The 20,490-nt window shown below is 42.2% G+C and overlaps 1 protein-coding gene across 1 annotated transcript in view; it reads right to left on the bottom strand.

Annotated features, from left to right (window-relative positions):
* The window catches only part of ABCA12 (ATP binding cassette subfamily A member 12), a 244,358-nt gene that overhangs the window by 152,063 nt on the left and 71,805 nt on the right, over positions 1 to 20,490 (bottom strand). The window contains exon 5 of the mRNA XM_053268830.1: positions 3,564 to 3,711. Coding sequence (XP_053124805.1) covers positions 3,564 to 3,711 — 148 coding nt within the window. The remainder of the gene's footprint in view (positions 1 to 3,563; positions 3,712 to 20,490) is intronic.

Below are 20,490 nucleotides of genomic sequence, written 5' to 3'. Positions count from 1 at the left end.
CTGCAGGATATTCTGTAGAGGAGCAGGTGAGGGGACGTGGGCGGGGAGGTGGAGTGGCTGTGAACTATAAGGATAACATCTTCCATACCAGGGTCCCTGTCAGGGTATCGGGCCATATTGAATGTGTGTACATGAGTTTGGGGACCAGGGATAGACTGAGACTTCTGTTGGTTTATCTATCGCCCTGCTGCCCAGCAGAATCCCTTACTGAGCTCAGGGACTTGGTAGCAGAACTCGTGTTGGAGTTTCCCAGACTTTTGGTGCTGGGGACTTCAATGTTCATTTTGGGACCAATTTGTCCGGGGTACCTCAGGAGTTCATAGCGGCCATGACAACAATGGGCCTATCCAAAGTGGTCTCTGGATCGACACATATTGCAGGTCACATGCTTAATTTGGTATTTTATGCTGATCAGGGTGGTGTTCCATGGGTGGGGACTCCTGTGATTTCCCCATTGTCATGGACGGACCACCATCTGGTTAAGGTTGGACTTACAACCACTTCCCACCTCCGCAGAGGTGAGGAGCCTATTAGAATGGTCTGCCCAAAGAGGTTATTGGATCCAGTAAGATTTCAAGAAGCCTTGGAGGGATTCAGTGTTGGCTTTGCTAGTGATCCTGTTGATGCCCTGATTGCGAATTGGAACAACTTGCTCACCAGGGCAGTAGACACAATTGCTCCCAAGCATCCCCTCCGACCCACTTCAAGTTGGTATACAGAAGATCTACAGGGGCTGAAGCGGCAAGGTAGGTGACTGGAGCGCAGGTGAAGAAAGCCTCAACTTGAATCTGACAGATTGTGACATAAAGCACTTCTAAAGATCTATGCTCAGGCAATACATGTGGCAAAGAAGTGGTTCTTTTCTGTCCGTATTGCCTCTGTGAGTTCACATCCAGTTGAGTTGTTCAGGGTTGTGAGGGGACTAGTATCTGCTCCCTCTCCCTTGAACCAGAATTTGGAGACATTGGTTACCCACTGCGATGTGTTTAAATATTTTTTCGCAGATAAAATCTCTTGGATTCGGGCCAACCTAGACTCCACAATTAATTTGATGTCTGAACTGGAGGTGTTCAACAACTCCTCTTATGCGATTCGACTGGATCGGTTTCAGTTTGTGACTCCTGAGGATGTGTACAAGCTGCTTGGAGCGGTGAGGCCCACCACTTGTTCTCTTGACCCTTGTCCAACATGGCTTGTTCTATCTAGCAGGGAGGCTGCTGTAGACAGCCTGGTGGAAATCATAAATGCTTCTCTGAGAGAGGGCAGGATGCCTCCTTGTTCTAAGGAGGCAATCGTCAGACCTCTTCTAAAGAAGCCTGCATTAGATCCCTCAGAGCTGAGCAATTATAGGCCTGTTTCCAACCTCCCATGGCTGGGCAAGGTAATTGAGAGGGTGGTGGCCTCCCAGCTCCAGGCAGTCTTGGAGGAAACTGATTATCTAGAGCCATTTCAAACTGGTTTTCGGGTGGGCTATGGGGTGGAGACTGCCTTGGTTGGCTTGATGGATGATCTCCAATTGGCAATTGACAGAGGAAGTGTGACTCTGTTGGTCCTTTTGGATCTCTTAGTGGCTTTTGATACTATCAACCATAGTATCTGTCTGGAACGCCTGAGGGTATTGGGGGTGGGAGTCACTGTTATACAGTGGTTCTGCTCCTACCTCTTGGATAGATTCCAGATGGTGTCGATTGGAGATTGTTTCTCTTTGAAATCTGAGCTTAAGTATGGTGTCCCTCAAGGCTCCATACTTTCTCCAATGCTTTTTAACATCTACATGAAACCGCTGGGAGAGATCATCAGGGGATTTGGAGCTGGGTGTTACCAGTACGCTGATGACACCCAGATCTACTTCTCCATGTCAACCTCTTCAGGAGCTGGCATATCCCCCCTAAATGCCTGCCTGGAAGCAGTAATGGGCTGGATGAGGGAGAATAAACTGAAGCTGAATCCAGATAAGACGGAGGTACTTATTGTGCGGGGTCAGAACTCTAGAGACAATTTTGATCTACCTGTTCTAGATGGGGTCACACTTCCCCAAAAGGAACAGGTTCACAGTCTGGGAGTACTTCTGGATTCACACCTCTCCCTGGTTTCTCAGGTTGAGGCGGTGTCCAGGGGTGCTTTCTATCAGCTCCGGCTGATACGCCAGCTGCACCCGTTTCTCGAGATCAATCACCTCAAAACCGTGGTACATCTGTTGGTAACCTCCAGACTTGACTTCTGTAATACACTCTATCCGGGGCTGACTTTGTACGTAGTCCGGAAACTTCAGCTGGTTCAGAATACGGCAGCCAGGTTGCTGCCTGGGTCATCTCTGGGTCATCTTGGAGAGACCACGCAACTCCTTTACTGATGGAGCTACACTGGCTGCCTGTAGGTTACCGGACAAAATATGAAGTGCTAGTTAGCCCTAAATGGTGTTAGTTAGCCCAAACTGCTATTTAGCCCTAAAGCCCTAAACGGCTTAGGCCCTGGGTATTTAAGAGGGCCTCTTCTTCACTACGAGCCCCACTGCCCATTGAGGTCATCTGATTAGGTCCGTCTCCAGTTGCCGCTGGCCCGTTTGGTGGCTACGCAGAGACGGGCCTTCTTGGTCGCTGCCCCGGGATTGTTGAATGTGCTTCCTGCTGAGATACGATCCTCCCCATCTCTGGCAATTTTCAAAACTTGAAAACCCATCTTTTCACCCAAGCTTTCTCAGCTTCCTAAATTTTTAGGTTTCAATTTCTGGTTTATTTTTAAATTGTTAAATTGTTTTAAGTTTTTTGTATATGTTTTTTAACTTGTTTTATGCTATTGTTAACCGCCCAGAGATGAAAGTTTTGGGCAGTGTACAAATTTGATAATAAATAAATAAATAAATAAATAAATAAATAAATAAATGGTGCAGATCTGGAAATCTGTGAAAGACTCCTGCCTGTCTGGAAACCTGTAGAGGATTTGAGAACTTGCTTGAAAAGTGGAATATAAATAGTAGTAGTAGTGGTGGTGGTAGTAGTCTTCATAGTAGTTGTGGTAGTAATCAATAGTAGTTGTAGTAGTAGTCATCATCATAATCTTAATGTTGCTTGGTCTTATGTTCAGTTATGTAATTATATTGGAATGCAACCCTAACAATGACCTAGTTGTCAATGAAAACTAGACCATTGGGTGATGCCTGTATGGTGAAGTGCATGACTGAAAAGTCCTCCATCCTCACAAATATCCTGCACATAGAAAATTAATGTTGCTTTTTCTCTTGCATGCTAGATTTCATTCCATCGCATTCACCACCCACCAGAGATTTCAAGTGGTAAATTCCAGATACAGGTTTTCCACCTGGGTGAGGACAATTACAATGACGACAGATATTTATGTGTCACTTTTCAACAAAAGTTCCCAAAGCAGTTTACATAGAGAAATAAAAATAAACCAAGATTCATCCCCAAAGGGCTCACAATCTTTAAAAAAAGCAGGTCAATGGGACTTCTCAGCTTCAAAACTTAACGTTCATAAACTACACCCTTTTGCTTCGGTAACCGTTGGACACTCTCCTTCAGAAACAACGCCATTTACTCCCTTACCGGTTAATAGGTGAAATGCCATTCAGCTGTGGCAGCAGGTCTGCAGGGGTATATGGTGTGCCTTTGCAGGTGGCATCTGAACTACACAGCAAGGTTTGGAGAAATGGGAAAAATCCTGCACTTGGAAGGTTCCGGGGGGCAAGGTAACCTGTGGAAAGTATGAAATAAAAAGGCATAAATTGGTATGACTCAGCGATGTGCTTGAAAAACAGTGAAAAATGATTATCAGGCTTCTTAATATTTTCTGGCAATGAAAAGAAATAGAACCAAACTGAAAACAGATAACAGATTATGATATCAGGAACAAAGATGAAGAAAGGAAGTATTTATTTCCAGTATGCAATTTACAAAGGGAGTGGTAAACATAGAAGGCCTATGCTAGCGTCATCTAAGACAGACATGAAACCATGAAAACAATGATTGGATTTGTGCCCCCCTCCCCCCCCCCTCTCTCTCTCTCTCACACACACACACACACACCAATCTCCATGTATTCAAAATACCACATGCACTTCCCATGCTGATTCACACCCTGCAACATTTCAGACAAAGACTGTGTGTAGAGAGCCTACGTTCATTTGGATGTGCTTGTGTATAGACCCCTGCATAAACCTTGAATGTATGACAATTCCCTACCTCCTACCCTATAAAAATGTTCATTTCTACACTGAATGTCCATCTGCACAGGGTTAGAGCATCAGGGCATCCACAGAAACACAGAAATGTGGTGCTTTGGGGCACAAATTTTTCAGCATGCAATTTTTTAAAATGATAGTGCTAACTGGGCATGAAATAATTCAGAGAAAGAAATAATAGAGAGAAATAAAAAGACAGATATTAATCGCAACAAAAGGTGCTCAAGTTTGTGAGGATTACACTTCCCCTGTCAAATGCTTTACAAATACATCCTCCTTTGATCATTTATAGCCAAATGCATCAAAAGGAGATAAACTCTACTGTGGGCCAATCTACACAATTAGCTGAATTATACAGATAGGAAATGCTATCAAATGAGAGAAATGGAGGTGGTTGCTTATTTATAGATCACATTTGTCTCAGTCCCTTCTTCCATGATTCCTAAAAAGGCCCTCACCCAGAATAAATGTACCCAGGTTGGTAACACCTGCTTAGCTTCACATGTGGCATGCTATTATGTGTGTACATAGTCCATTGTTTGGGGCCCTTGTGTGCACCTTTACTGTGTCACTGGAAAGTTCCCTAACTAGATGTACAGTAACTTCAGTTTACAGTAACTGAAGTTGTTGATTATATAATCAATCACTTAGCACTCCACAGTAAATGAATTAATGAATCCTGCAAGGTTTTCGCCCAGCCTTAAGATATGATCAAAGTATCACTTTCTGTTTTTAATTTCATAAACTTTTTCACACCCTTGATGCTCTGAGTAACTTGTCTGAGACCCTGAACTGCCTTAGAGTGTCCCTATTGGCTGTGCCCTTGGACTTTCTTTTCCTGCTTGCCTTGTCCTTGCTCATTTTCTTGAGCCTGGTGTGGCAAGATTTTCTCCCAGTTTGTGCTCCTGACACTAACAGTTCTAGTGCAAAAGGAGACTATAAAGTATGCAAAAAATGTATTGATTTGAAGTCATCACAAACTTTGCATTTGAGGCTAAATGGCCCTTCTTCAAAGGTTTGTTTGCTGCCAACTCAGGATTCACATAACACACATCGTCAGAGAGAACACAAACCTTATAAGTGCCTGTTTGAACCCTTTGAAGTGCCTGTAAGAGTTGGCATCAAACATTCTCCTGGGACATTTACACACAGCAGACTTTATCACAAGTTTACTGGGAGGCTTTACTGTGAATTCGAAGTTGTCCCCAAAACCAACTCAAATAGTAGATTTTTTTACCCCGTATATAAATCAGGCTACACTCTAACACTCAGTGAAAAACCCAAATTGTGTGTGAACTGCTCCCCAATAACTTGCAGGGACTTTGAGGTAAAGCTGGCTGATATGTGAACGCATCCCCTCCATTCCAGGGGAGATGTGACTTAAAGGGCTTTAAATGCCCCATGTGAAAAACTTCTTGAAGGCTTTTCAGACAGGATACTTTACCGCAAGGCAGTACTGTGAGTTTGGGGCATAACAGATACTCCGACGCAAAAAGTGGGTTATTTTACCCCGGACATAAATCAGGTAAGGTTCCAATACAGGGGGGGAAACCTGAATTGTGCTTTAAGTGCTCTCTGAAATATCACATGGACTTCAGGGTAAATCTGGCTGATATGTGAATGCACAACCATCCTCCCAAAGCTGCAGTAAAGTCACCATCTGAAAAAGCTCCTGAAGAAGAGCTGTATAGCCTGAAACACATTGGAATTTTGATAATTTTAGATTAATATGTTTCTGCACATCTTTTTGCATCAGATTTGGTGGCATCATTCTCTCTTACAGCTGCTCATAAATCGAAGCTACTAAAACATTTGTGCTAACAGCAATGCATTGCGAAGGGTCAAAAGAAGAAAGACATTCAACTTGGAATATGGAAAAGTGAGATGCCTTGTTTTCGCCTTACATTACTGAGAGAACAGCCTTTGCTGTTTTTCCAAAACAAACCTTAAGTGTGGCCACTGAAACTTCATCTCTAAAATGTGGTCAGAGGGACATACACATGTGATGGCAGCAAATGCAAGCTTGCCCTAATCATCTGCAAATCAAAGTGCAAAGGGGGTTATGTGGGAAGAGGGCGCTCTCCATTTTTTCTCCAACAGCCCTGCTCTTCCAGTCACTCTTCTCTGACATAGATTCATTTTCAGTATTGAAGAGTGCCTGCCACAGATTGCAGGAAAAAAGCCAGTGGGGGAGAAAAGGGCTCAGCGGCACCCCCTCCCTCTGTGCCCTTTACACATAAAGGGGCAGGTGTGCATTACACAGATCTTCCACCATCATTATCCATTCGGTCTAGAGATCAGCAACAAAGTAATTGTTTTACCCATCCATACGCTATTTTGACAAGATGTGTTGAAAACTGCAAAAGGAGATAACCTGGGGTGATTTTCGCATAGCGAATCAGCAGTGAATACACAATGATCCTCCTATTCTAGCAGAGGTTTCTGATGTAATAAAGCAACAATACGGAAGGTTACTTTGAACCGCACATTTTAGAAGCAAGAAGCAATTTATTAGAACAGCCTTAGGGCAGAGTACCATGTGTTCAAAGGGGAGATACCAAAATCAAAATCTGTTTGTAGTTTTTCCTACTGATGATGACAGAGATGTGAAACCATAGGTTTTTTGCTATTTATACTCTGTAAGATTATTTGAGATTCAAGAAACTGAGGAGAACGTCAGTCTCAAACTCTTAACTAGAAAATGAGCACAGGACAAGTTTCAATTGACAACAAACTTGAGAAGACTTTTAAAAATATTTTTTCTTAAATAATCTATGTTGCAATATTACAGTGGTTTTAAAACAGGTCACATTCACATGCAACGTGGAACCAGTGGCCCCACAGTTCTGCTCCCCACTCCCCTCACTCTCCCATCTGAATTTGGACGTAACGGAGAGTTTCCTCTCTGCATTCAGCAAGTCCACACAGCCAATCATGGCTGTAACTGAGGGAGGAGCTTCCTCCTTCAACTCTGGGTCCAGGGGATGCAGCCTGTGGTGCCAAATTGGGACAAAACTCAGGCTGAGTCAAACCTTGTGTTGTGGCAATGAAACTGACTACAACCTGAGGGCTCAGACTGGAGGCAGAAAATAGAAATCTCAGATATGTCACACGCATTCAGATGTAATGCTTTGCAGAACCTCTGGCCCCTTCAGCTGTGGTTCTGTGACACAAATGTGCAAATTCGGCCACAGTTACGGCACTGGGGAAGAAGCCTCTGACTCCCATGGGCTGAGCTGCTGGGATGTTTTAAGATTTTTCTGAACATTCTAAGGCTGATAAAAGATTAAAAGAGGGTTCACAGCCCACTTCCACAACTGAGCTGTCAGAAGAGCATATCAGCCAATTAAACGACAGTTTAAGATGTCAGTCTTTCCCCTATCCTTTCCCACTCCCTTAGTCATCCATTATTGCCTCCTCTTCTTGCAGCTGGGGAGATTTAACAAAGCACACTGCAGCTGAGTACCCAAGATGGGGAAAGTACCCAAGATGGGTTGCAGGGCTCTTGGTAAACTTTCCCAACTAGAGGTGGCAGTGTAGCAAGTGAATGAATTAAGAAAAAAGGCAGGGAAGAACAAAACTGACAACTTGAACCTGTGCTCAGTCAATTGGGATGACTGGTGGTTCAGTACACCTTCTTGCAGCACAGCTGGAGAACACGTTGTGAGGTTCCTTCTTTAAGACATCTCTCTTCATTCTAAGCCTAGATGGAATATTTACATGTAGTCTTCTCTGAGGAAAGTGAGCAATCATGTTCATGGAACTAAAAGTTCACTACAGCTCTAGAGGAGGAGCTTTGTTGGCAAAGTAGGAAGCCCACCTTATGTATTTATTATTTTTCTATGTGAACTGCTTTGAAAACTGTTGTTGAAAAGCAGTATATATAAATAGAGGAGTAGTAGCAGCAACAGCAGCAGTAGTAGTCTTAAGTGAGAAGAGAAGTAACAGGGAAGATAAGAGACAGAGAATCAGCAGTGGACCAAGATACAGTAACCTCAGAAAGACTCGGTAGTAAAAGAAACAGAGAAAAAGACAGAAACAAAAGACAGGGAATAAAGGAGAAGAAGAGACAGTAAAGAGGGTCAGAGAGACCAGAATGGCAGGCAGTATTCCCAGAATTCCAGAGCTTCAAAGCCTAAGACTCAGGGAGAGGAGCATCAGAGATGATACCTGGCATCTAATAGCAAAAGCTCTCATCAAACCCAGCCTGTCCCCTTGATTCTGCCCTTTCACCCTGTGAATGTTCTCCTCCTGGAGACCCTGAAAAGAAAGCAAAAGCTCTGAAACTTCAGGTTACGCCCTGAGTCCTGGCAACCCAACTTCCTTTTCCCTCCACTGTCTATCTGTAATAGCACATCTGTCCTTTGGGAGGCATAGGTATAACTGCTGCTGAAGGAGACGGCAAGGGGAGGTGGAATCCAGGCCTCACCTGACTTCCCTTCTCACACAGGCCACAGTTATGACTTTAAATCCCAACTGCACAAGTACAGATAGAATCCTCCAAATAACTTTAGGCCACTCCTCCTTTAAATATCTAGAATGGAGATTCCCACATTCATCCAGTAAAGAGGAAATTTATCTCTGTCTTTATCCCTGCTAACTTGACAAAGAGGCACCTTTTAACATGGTGATTCTCTTTATTTAGCAGAGGGAGAGTAACTGGCCATATCCAACCCCAGCACAGTACCTCCAGTGACTGTGGCTGGTGTCTGTATTGTGTTTCTTTTAGATTGTGAGCGCTTTGGGGGAAGGGAACCATCTAATTTATTTATTATTTCTCTGTGTAAACTGCCCTCAGCCATTTTTGGAAGGGTGGTATAGAAATTGAATTTATTATTATTATTATTATTATTATTATTATTATTATTATTATTATTATTAATTCCAACTACAAACAAACATCTGCCACACAATACACCAGATATAATATAACTGTAGTCGAGAAGAAAGAAAAACAAGTTAAAATAATCGACATAGCAATACCAGGGGATAGCAGAATAGAAGAAAAAGAAATAGAAAAAATCACCAAATACAAAGATCTACAAACTGAAATTGAAAGGCTGTGGCAGAAAAAGACCAAAATAATCCCCGTGGTAACTGGCGCCCTGGGTGCAGTTCCAAAAGACCTTGAAGAGCATCTCAACACCATAGGGGCCACAGAAATCACCACCAGCCAATTACAAAAAGCAGCTTTACTGGGAACAGCCTATATTCTGCGACGATATCTATAACAACAGCAACAACATTGACAACAAAATTCAGCCATCCCAGGTCCTTGGGAAGGAGTCGATATCTGGATAAAATAAACCAGTCAATAACACCTGTCTGACTGGGTAAATAAATAATAATAACGGAAATTGTTGCCACACACTAGATTTGCTAGGTCATGTCCAAATTTAAAAATAATATTGGTTTATTAGGAAAGCACAGTGGCTTCTGAGCCATACTGGAACAGGATATCCAAGAGTATTCGCCACTAGGTGAGACTAGATCTACTCTTTGATTACAAATGGGTGTGGTTGGTTGTTTTTTGTACTTTTATATTGGAATATATATTCTAGCACCAAGGGAATGTTCTTCTCCCCAGCTTTAAATGAATAAGTAGTCAGCAGGATTTCTTGTGGACTGTTTCATCCAGGATCAGCCCACCAGTGAGGAGTGGCAAAGCAGTCGTGTCACCTGATGGATTGGCAGAGGGCAGCAGTGGACACAGTTTACCCATCTATTTCCAGCCATTTCCACCAGCCATGCCATGCCCCACTTCTGGTGCTCCTCCTCCTCATTTCGCCCTCTGTCTTCTGAAAAGAAAGAAGGCAGGGAACTAGGAGCAGGAAATGTGGACTCTACATTTCCTGTCCCCCTTTCTCCACCCTCTGCCTTCTCAAAGGGAGCAAGCAGGCTTGGAGGTAGTTGCTACTGTGACCAGTGGGCAGATACGGAGAGATGGGGAAATGGTGGGAAAGGGGAGGGGGAAGGAAAAGCTATTGTAGGGATGGGAATCAGGGTTGTGATGGAACATGGGCATGGGGATCAGGGGTGTGGGAAGATCACTGCACAGCATTCTCTAAAGGCCATGGGGAAGGGGAGAAATAGGATTGAGTAGGTTGGTGGTACACCGGGTGCAGAGGATGCTGTGTGTTAAGGGCAATGGCTCACCAAGCCACCTTCAGGCTTCAGGCTTTAACCACAAAGGAGAAGTTCTCTGAATTTATATGAGTCCCCTTTTGATGCTCAGGTCTTGTGTGAGCCTTCCTACCCCCCACTGGAACTGCACTCTGCCCATATGCCCAGATGTATTTAGGTTCCTGATCTACTTGCCACACTCAAATCCTTCCACCTCCATTGTGAAGCCAGAAACCCTGCAATTTCCTCCCACTGCGTCCCACATCCTGTGCTTCCTGCCACACAATGAGGCTATTCTCACAATTGCCCAAAAGTGGGCTAAGAGAGCCTAGCCCGCTTTTGGGCGATTGTGTGCTGCAATGGGAGCCGCGCAGCTCCCAGCAACTAGCCTCCATAAATACCCCTCCCCTTAGACGAGATTAACGGAGCAAGTGCTCCGTTAACCTCATCTTTTTGCTCGTGAGTTGCCGCGGTGCAGTTGCCGGATGCTTGTGTGGGGCATCCTGGAACTTCTGGGGGCCGCACAGCCCCCGATCCCTGAAGCCCCCACCGGCTCCGTGATGGCGCTGGCAGTCGTGTGGGTGGCCGATCCGGCTGCCCAGGGCTGCCTTTGGATCATCTGCAGGGAGAGTGGGCTAAGTCCACTCTCCCTGCAGACCCGGAAGAAGCTCTTCTCACTGATCATGAGAAGAGCTTCAAAGTGTCTTAAGCACCCAGAAATGCAAGGTGCTTTCGCCTGGAGCAGAAGAGAGCCATCCTGAGCAATGCTGCTAATGCCTGCATTCTTCTCCAATGAATTCTCCAATTCTCCTCTCTCTAGCAGTAAGCTAAGCCAAACTCTCAATGAAGGTTGGAAAGCATACAGACAGAACTGAGCCTGTATTGCACGCCTGGTATGGAGCACCTGAACAGCTTTCACAAATCTTTCACAGGAAGTCCTAAATCTAGTTCTTAGGGTTAAACTAGATGTGACATTGAACTCCTTCTCACATAGCACTAGAACCAGGGGTCATCCCATGAAACTGATTGCCAAGAAATTTAGGACAGACAATTTAGGAAGTATTTTTTCCACACAACACATAATTAACAATGGAATTCTCTGCCACAAGATGTGGTGACAGCCACCAGCCTGGATGGCTTTAAGAAGTGTTTAGATAAATTTATGGCAGACAGGTCTATCAACTGCTATTAGTGTGAGGGCTATAGGCCACCTCTAGCCTAGAGGCAAGATGCCTCTAAATACCAGTTGCAGAGGAATAACAGGAGACAGGGCGTGCCTTCAGCTCTTGCCTGTGGGCTTCCCCGAGGCATTTGGGAACAGAATGCTAGACTAAATGGGCCTTGGGCCTGATCCAGCAGGGCTGTTGGATCAGGTTATGTTCTTATCCATTCCAGGAAAGCATTATAGATCACAGTGTTCTCCTATGCAATGTTACTAATGTCCACAGAAGGGAAATGCTGTTATGTATGCCGTGAAAGTCTGTAAGAAAGAATGCTTTTCAATAAAGAAAGTTATCAAAGTAGTTTATATAGAAAAATAAAAACAACAACAAGGTGGTTCCCTGTTCCCCAAAGGTCCACAGTCTAACAAGAAACAAACGGAAACATCAGCAACCATCACTGAATAGGTACAGTTGCTCTCTCCCTGCTAGACAGATAAGAATAACTACTTTGAAAGATGCTTCTTTGCCCCGTTAGCAGGGAAAAGATAGATAGATAGATAATTTTTTGGGTGAAGCAAAATGGCATCTGGAACGAAAACTCCTGACTAAACCAGCTGTCAGGGCTTTCATCAATTGTTTGGTCTTATCACCTTCCGTCGGCCAGATGGAGGTCGGTATGCATGTGGGGCTTGGTCCTTCTCCTAGAGGTGGGAGTCTAGGGGGGTCTTCAGACCCTAAAAAGTCTGGAAAACCCTGGTTGAACATCTAGAGAGACCTTCCTGCGATCATCGGACCAAATGAAGAGAGGCTTTTCATCATCTAATTACAGACGACCTGCTCTATTCCTCTTATCTTATCTTTCCTAATAAATCTCTGAGATGTCCACAGCTGTGAGTTTGACAGATCTATGGTTTTTTTCTTCTTCTTCATTGAAAGCTCTTGCTTATTTTTTTGCTATCTTTAGTTTGCTGGAGATCTCAGCATTCCAATGCTAACAGCTTTCAGTTTTGCCCGGAAGAGGTTTTTTTAAAATGTCTGATATCCAAGCAATTACTTATTTCTTATTTTAATCTTAAACTTTAAACTACTCACAGCGTTTGTTGGAGATTAGTATGGGGTTTTTCTTTTCTTTTCCCTCTCTCTTCGTGAACCTCCCCCACCTCACCTTGAACTTCCCGGCACGGCTGTGCGTTTGTCAGATTTACAGTTTTCTTTTACTGTCAACTTTTGCTTATTTTTTGCTATTTGCTATTTTTGAATCTTTCTATGGACTTGACCATAAAGCTCATCATTCAAATGCTATCAGCTTTTAGTTTTGCTTTGAAGAATCCTTTTAAAATGTTGGAGGCTACAGCAATTACTTATTTTATTTTGATCTTTAACCTACACATAATCTGTCGGAGATGATTGTGAATTTTGTTATGACATATGCAATGGAGAAGAGGAAGGGTGAAGGAGATAGTCTTGGAGAGAAAAGCAGCTTTTTTATGGGTCTTTTAAAAACTGCTTTGCAATGCCACATATCTACACATTTAACCAACTTAAGTTTTACTTACAAAGTCCCAACGGGAAAGACTCAGTTTATCTGTGTTAGGGAGGATTTGCCTGCCAGGATCTCGAAAGATCTTCCCTGGATTTATAGTTCCTTCTGTTTGCACGACTGACAAAGTGTTTTATGGCTTGACAATTATCTTCCTATTACTAACCATTTGAAGCTCTGACTGGGGAAATGAAATGAAAATGACTGGTGAGAACTGGCTGTTTGGCACAAGAAGAGGAGGACTGTTTTCCTATGTTCTATCTTTCTTAGTGGAATCAGGACTTCTCGGTCTTTTGTAGTTCAGTACCATTGATGGAACTGCCATTCAATCACAGTTCATGTCAATTAGCATTTTGTATTGGGATCTTGACTTTACTTCGAAGAATTTCTGAACTTGTTACTCAGCTGAGATGGAGTGATGATGATTTTTTATTCTGGTGTTGCAATCGTGGTACTTTTTGCCAAAAACAGGGAGGGAAAATTGGCATGGGGGGAGACTGTTAAGTGGTGTTTCACTTTAAGATAATTTAAGAAGATTTTACAAAAAGGGATTTTTAAAGTATTTAAATCTTATTTAAAAGTTTATTTGCTTTAGCTATATGTCTTTTGGGTGTGTTTTATTAGAATTACCTAGTCCTTGGATAGGTAGCTACGGTGAGATTTGCGCGGAAGGATTCTAACTGAAGGAATTTTACTGTATAGAAACTTGATAACCCTTTCTTCCCAGGCATGTAAAAGTTCCGGCACTGTTCAGTCTCCCCCTTAATGAGAGAGTGTCCTTGGCTTTAAGATTTGATATTAACCCTATGTTATGTGAGTCAGCTGAGATGTTTACCAATTTTTCTTTCTTTCTGTCTTTGTGCTGGGATAAATGAAAAGCCTGATATTTTTAGTGGTGTATCTATCAGTATTTTATTTCTCTTTGCTGATATGTTTTAATATAATGGAATTATCTTCCCTCTCTTACTTTTATTTCCTCCTGAACTTGTCCCCCCCCCCTTTCCTCCTTTCCTTTCCTTTTGAGGTCTCCTCCCCCCCGCCTTGTGGCTCTTTTTCTTGAGACATTTGATTTATTTAGGGTTTCACATACAGGTTTTAACATAATATAATTATATAATATACCTTATTATTGTATTTTAATGTATCCCCTGTGTTAATTGTTCCTTTTTTCTTTCTTTTAACCACTAAGATTTAGGGAACTCTATATAGGGGTTTAGTATTGAAATAACCTACTCAGGAACTGAGATTTTTTAAGATATACCCGAATGGTCCAAAGACTTAAGGAACTGCTATATACCTTTCTGGAAGAAATGATAATTAATGTAACTAATTTGGGGTTTAATATATAGATTTTAACTTTGAGTATAATTAAATATTATACCTCATTAATCGGCCTTTCAATTAGGGGACTCTATATAATGATTTAAAGTGGATAACAACCTAATTAGGAACTGGGATATTGTATGATAAACCTGATAGTTTTAACGACTTAAAGAATTGTCACAGATTTTTGTCCTTTGTTTCTTTATGTTTCTCTTTTCCTTTTCATAGAGGAGATGAGATATATTAAGAATGAGGGAATTTTAAATTTAAGGCATACGATTATTGGCATTATTTTATGATATGATAATAATAGCTTTAAAAAGACTACATACTGAGATATTTTATTTGGAATGCTCAGTGTCTGACTTTTTGGTACTCTTAAGTCTTGGTTTGAACAATTAACTAGATAGCCTCAGCTTCTAACTGAAATCAAATTTTAACTTTTAAATATATATATACCTTTATCATTCCTATTTTTTCCCCTCAGTATCTTTTTTTATTTTCATTTCCTCCTATGGGCTTTTACTGGTTGTTATGGAAACTGTATAATGGTAATTGTTGCATGAACTGCTTGTTGTGATGCAAACAATCAGAAGGAAATCGAGAAGGATTACATATATGTATGAGGAGAGATCTGGGTGATATAGCTTGATAGCCTATTCTCCCTGTGGGGGGTTATAGAGACCAGTTTTGACTGAAGTTAGTCTATCTCTTCATGAAATAATATCTTTCCATTTATCTCTCCGTTTTTTTTTTGTTTGTTAAATGAAGAGGAGGACTGCTGAAGGTTTAACTGATTTGTCACTTACTTTACTGTGACGTTTTGCATACCTGTATGGGACAAGATGGGAATTTTGATTACAAAATATTGGTGGATATGTGGCTTCGTATATACAATATGTATACCTTTTTCTTTTGGTAGAACCTGTGCTTTAACGCTTACATTCTCTTCTCTATTGAATTTTTATGTTTTAAATTCTTCTGCGGCTAAGGTGAGAGTTCTGTGTGAGGCTCAAGGTTCATCTTCTCTCTGACGATTGGATTTAGTTCTTAGATGTACACTTTTTTTTTTTACAGATTATCTCAATTCATTCAAGTATACTTAAATATTATTACTCTGTACAAGTCTTTTTTCCTTTATCCTGCTTTCTTTGCTGTGGATGAGTAATTGCTCTTATTCATGTATGACTATGTCAATCTCAGAGATGTAACCGGTTCTATTTCTATTACTAATAAAAGCAAAAAATTTGGGGTGGGGGGGGAGATAAGTTTATTCGGTCATTGACCAGCAAACATTTACAAGAAAACAGTATGCATTTACAAATAAAATAACAAAATCTGGTCACACCAGAGATGATGTCATTGTCCACATTAGTTAAAAGATAATTTAAGTAAAATTCATCAGACCAGCCCGGCAAATTATCTAACACAGGAGATATAAGTCTTGAAAGGGGTTCACTATAAAAATCACAATGAAGGATAACATGAAGGTGGATTCTATAGCCCACTTACCACATGGGCAAAGTTGTAAAGATAGGGCAACTCCCTACCTGCCTTCCAATACTGCTGTGGGAAGAACATTTAATCATGCTAAAGTGAGAGCTCGTCTATATTTAGGAACAAGCACCACATCAAAATACTTAGCAGGTTTAAGGTTGATAGCTTGACTCCCTAAATATAAACCATGCTCGATCCATGCAGCTTCTTGTTGAACTCCCAAACATGTTGCTTAACTAACTTCCTGGCCTGCTGAATTCCTGCAGTAGACAGATCCTCTACGGAAAGGCCAAAAAGAGAATATTTACTCAACACTGCTCGTTTCCAACTCAAGTTGAAACCATCCCTCATAACCAAAGAGGCCAAACCCGCCTGTCCAAAAACCAATTTTAACCAAAACTGAAAAATACAACACCAATATAAAGATTCCAACCTAATAAGCTCAACTTCTCTTCTGATGGCAGCATTAGGAGCACAACAAGGTTACCTGCAAAATGCATCTGATAAACTTAGTTTGGATAGCCTCGAGTGAAGCGAAATTAATTGCAGGTCCCAGTTGGGCTCCATATAAAAGCTAAGGTAATACTTTAGCTGTATAGAGTCTCAGTGTAGCAGGTATAAAAGCAGCACCATGTGTAAAATGGTAAGATTTGATTTTATTTATAACCAATTGAGCAGACTGCCTGATGGAATTAAAATGGGTATTTCTAGAACCAACAGTGTGAAACATAATTCCTAAATATTTAAAGGAATTAACCTGCTCAATCTTGTGTCCTTGTATAGACCAATTATACCAACTAGCTCGCTTGGAGAACACTAAGACTATAGTTTTATTATAGTTTATTTCAATAGACTCTTAATTACAGAATGATGAGAACAGTCTTAGGGCACACTTAAGGCCTACAGGTGTCTGCGACATAATAGCCATGTCATCCACATATAATAGTATGGAGACATGCTTATTATTAATTATTATTATTATTATTTCTTTCTTTATTTGATTTCTATACCGCCCTTCCAAAAATGGCTCAAGGCGGTTTACACAAAGAAATAATAAATAAATAAGATGGATATTGGCTTGCTTCGGAGGATGAATGGAAAGGGTGGACAAACAAGTGACCACAGAATTAACATAGATGTTAAATAAAACAGGAGCAAGTATACAGCCCTGGCGTACTCCTCTGAAAGTTGGAATTTCCGATGTTAACTATCTAGTTGGGCCATAACGAACTTTCAAATAAGTTTTTAAATTAGACTGGAAGTGTTTACACATTTTCAATCTGAGTTAGCAGCATTCTCAGGACAACAACAAATTATCCCATGTGTGCTGTAGTGTACCAGGAAATATAATCTCAACAAGGAACCATGAGGCCAAACTAGATGTAATGGCAGCACTCATGTCTGCTGTTCGTGTGTTTGGCCTATTCCACGTAGAAAGTGGTGGGTCAAATGTTAACACCAAAAGAGGCACACACAGGTGAGGGGGACTGAACCCTGCCCTGTCTTTCCGCCCTGTGGTCTGTCAACCCAGAGCCTTTCCCCCTGGCCCCATTCAGCTCACTTTTGATATCAGCGCTGAGCTGAGGAAAAGAGGAGTTTGAGCAACAGACAGCAAGGAGGTAGGGCGGGGGAGGATTCACCCCTCTCACCACTGCATCCCCACATACATTGCTTTATATATGAATGGGACTGTCATTTGACTTGTATGATTCAGATGTTTGTCTGAAATATAAACAATTAAAATACCTCTTTGTCACATCCTTTATCTTTTTAACTGTGCACTAAAATAGCTTAGGTGTACACTGAAAATAATGCAATGTATACAGAGGCCTTCACTTGTAATACTCTTTACTAGCTCTATCTTCTATGGGTTGTACCCTAAAGATTCTGGGAATGGAAGGCACTTCTAGACAGAGGGTGAGAGTGAGGGGGAGGGGGGAGGGGGGGAGAGATATTTTTGCTGATCCTCCCTTTCCTTTGCAACCCGCCCCATATGAACCCACCCCCCCATATGCTTCTGGGACCCTACACAACAGAATGGCATGCAGCACGGAGGGCTGCATGAGGAAGAGGGGATTGGAGAATGAATTGCCCTCTCCCTTGTTCAAGCAGAAGATGGAATGTCGTGCACTACTCATTAATACAGATGACAATGGGAAGGTAGGCACAAATGAAGGTAAAGTGTGCCATCAAGTCAATTTTGACTCCTGGCTCCCACAGAGCCCTGTGGTTTTCTTTGGCAGAATACAGGAGGAGTTTATAATTGCCTCCTCCCGCACAGTATGAGAAGATTCCTTTCAGCATCTTCTTATATTGCTGCTGCCTGATATAGTACCAGCAGGGATTCGAACCAGCAACCTTCTGCTTGGTAGTCAAGCATTTCCCAACTGCACCACTTGAGGTGGGACTCGTCATAACTATTGCTGTATTGTATTGAGGTATATTGTTTTATACCTTTAAGTTTATGAAGATACATAAAAATCCTTAGTATATGAAACAGGTGAGTGGGATCTTTGATGCTCTGTAAGTATCAGTTAATTAGCTGATAATTTGCCATATGAAAAACCAGATTAAAGAACTGTTCAGACTTGCATCCTTACACATTCAGTGAACATGTGAGGAGGGAGTGGGATTTTGACCAGGAATCCATGATGCCAATATGCCCTTGTCCCCACCACCACCACCACCACCACCACCACACCAAGGCACCTGCTGGGCATGACCCTGAGTGGCCATTCATTTGATGTTTGTCTGCAAGGTGTAAGCTGTATGCATGAAAGATTGAGACACCTGATATGGCCACTGGACCCATTTAGGATTGGAGCTATTCCAGTCCTATTAACCTATAAGGATCCTAACAAACCCATCTGTGGATTTTTTTTTACTGGGTTAATAAACCCAATTAGAGAGTTTATTAAACTTTCTAATTTGTGAGTCATTCATCTCCTATTTAACTGAGGACCAAATAGGGGAGGGATATGACAGGAACATGATAACAACAAAAATTAACTTTATTTATTAGCTGCCCCATAAAAAATGTTCTTTGGCTCAAAACACATTAAAATACATCCAATAAAAACACATACAACTCAACAAATTACAACCCAAAATAAAAAATACAATACAAAACATTTTTAAAACTTGGTTTAAAAAATCAATTTAAAAACATTCAAAACAATCAAGACAATCAAAACAATATCAGTTAAAAGCCTGGGTGAAGAAATGCGTCTTTAAGGACTTTTTAAAGGATGTCAGAGATGGAGAGGCTCTTATTTCACTAGGGAGCGTATTCCATAGCCTCGGGGCAGCAACGGAGAAGGCCCGTCCCTGAGTAGCCACCAGACGAGCCGGTGGCAAATGCAGACGGACCTCTCCTGATGATTTCCATGGACGTCGGGGTTCATTACGAAGAAGACATTCTCTTAAAAACCCAGGGCCCAAGCTGTTTAGAGCTTTATAGGTTATGACCAACAACTTGTATTTTGCCCAGAAACATATTGGCAGCCAGTGTAACTCCTTCAATGTGGGAGTAATATGGTCTCTCCTAGATGACCCAGAGACCAGCCTGGCTGCCACAATCTGGACCAACTGTAGTTTCCGGACTATGTACAAGGAAAGCCCCACACAGAGCGCATTGCAGTAATCCAGTCTGGAGGTTACCAGCAGATGTACCACTGTTTTGAGGTCATCTAACTCAAGAAACGGATGCAGCTGGCGTATCAGCCGAAACTGATAGAAGGCACTTCTGGCCACTGTCTCAACTTGGGACACCAAGGAGAGACTTAGATCCAGAAGCACCCCTAGACTGTGTACCTGTTCCTTCTGGGGAAGTGTGACCCCATCCAGAACAGGCAGATCAAAATCGTCTCCCGGGTTCCAACCCCACACAATGAGTACCTCTGTCTTATCTGGATTCAGTCTCAGTTTGTTATCCCTCATCCAGCCCATTACTGACTCCAGGCAGGCATTTAGGGAGGTTATGCCCTCTCCTGATGATGCTGACATGGAGAAATAGATTTGGGTGTCATCAGCATACTGATAGCACCCTGCACCAAATCTCCTGATGATCTCTCCCAGCAGTTTCATGTAGATGTTAAACAACATCGGAGACAATATGGAGCCCTGAGGGACACCATACAAAAGTTCTGATTTTGAAGAACAGCAGTCTCCAAGGGACACCATCTGGAACCTGCCCGAGAGGAAGGAGCAGAACCACTGCAAAGCAGTGCCTCCCACCCACAACCCCCTTAGACGCTCCAGAAGGATACTACGGTCGATAATATTGAAAGCTGCCGAGAGGTCCAAAAGGACCAACAGAGTCACACTTCCTCTGTCAATTGCCAGTTGGAGATCATCCATCAGACCGACAAAGGCAGTCTCCACCCCATAGCCAGCCCAGAAGCCAGTTTGAAATGGGTCTAGATAATCCGTTTCCTCCAAGACTGTCTGGAGCTGGGAGGCCACCACCCTCTCAATTACCTTGCCCAGCCACGGAAGATTGGAGACAGGCCTGTAGTTACTCAGCTCTGAGGGATCCAAGGTAGGCTTCTTTAGAAGCAGTCTAATAATTGCCTCCTTAAGACTAGGAGGCATCCTACCTTCCCTCAGAGATGCATTTATGATCTCTACCAAGCCTTCTACAACAA

The sequence above is a fragment of the Hemicordylus capensis genome, chromosome 1, assembly GCF_027244095.1.
Source record: "Hemicordylus capensis ecotype Gifberg chromosome 1, rHemCap1.1.pri, whole genome shotgun sequence".
In the NCBI taxonomy this organism is placed as follows: Eukaryota; Metazoa; Chordata; class Lepidosauria; order Squamata; family Cordylidae; genus Hemicordylus; species Hemicordylus capensis.
Note: the sequence above shows the minus strand (reverse complement) of the source record. Positions and strands in the feature narration are given on the sequence as shown.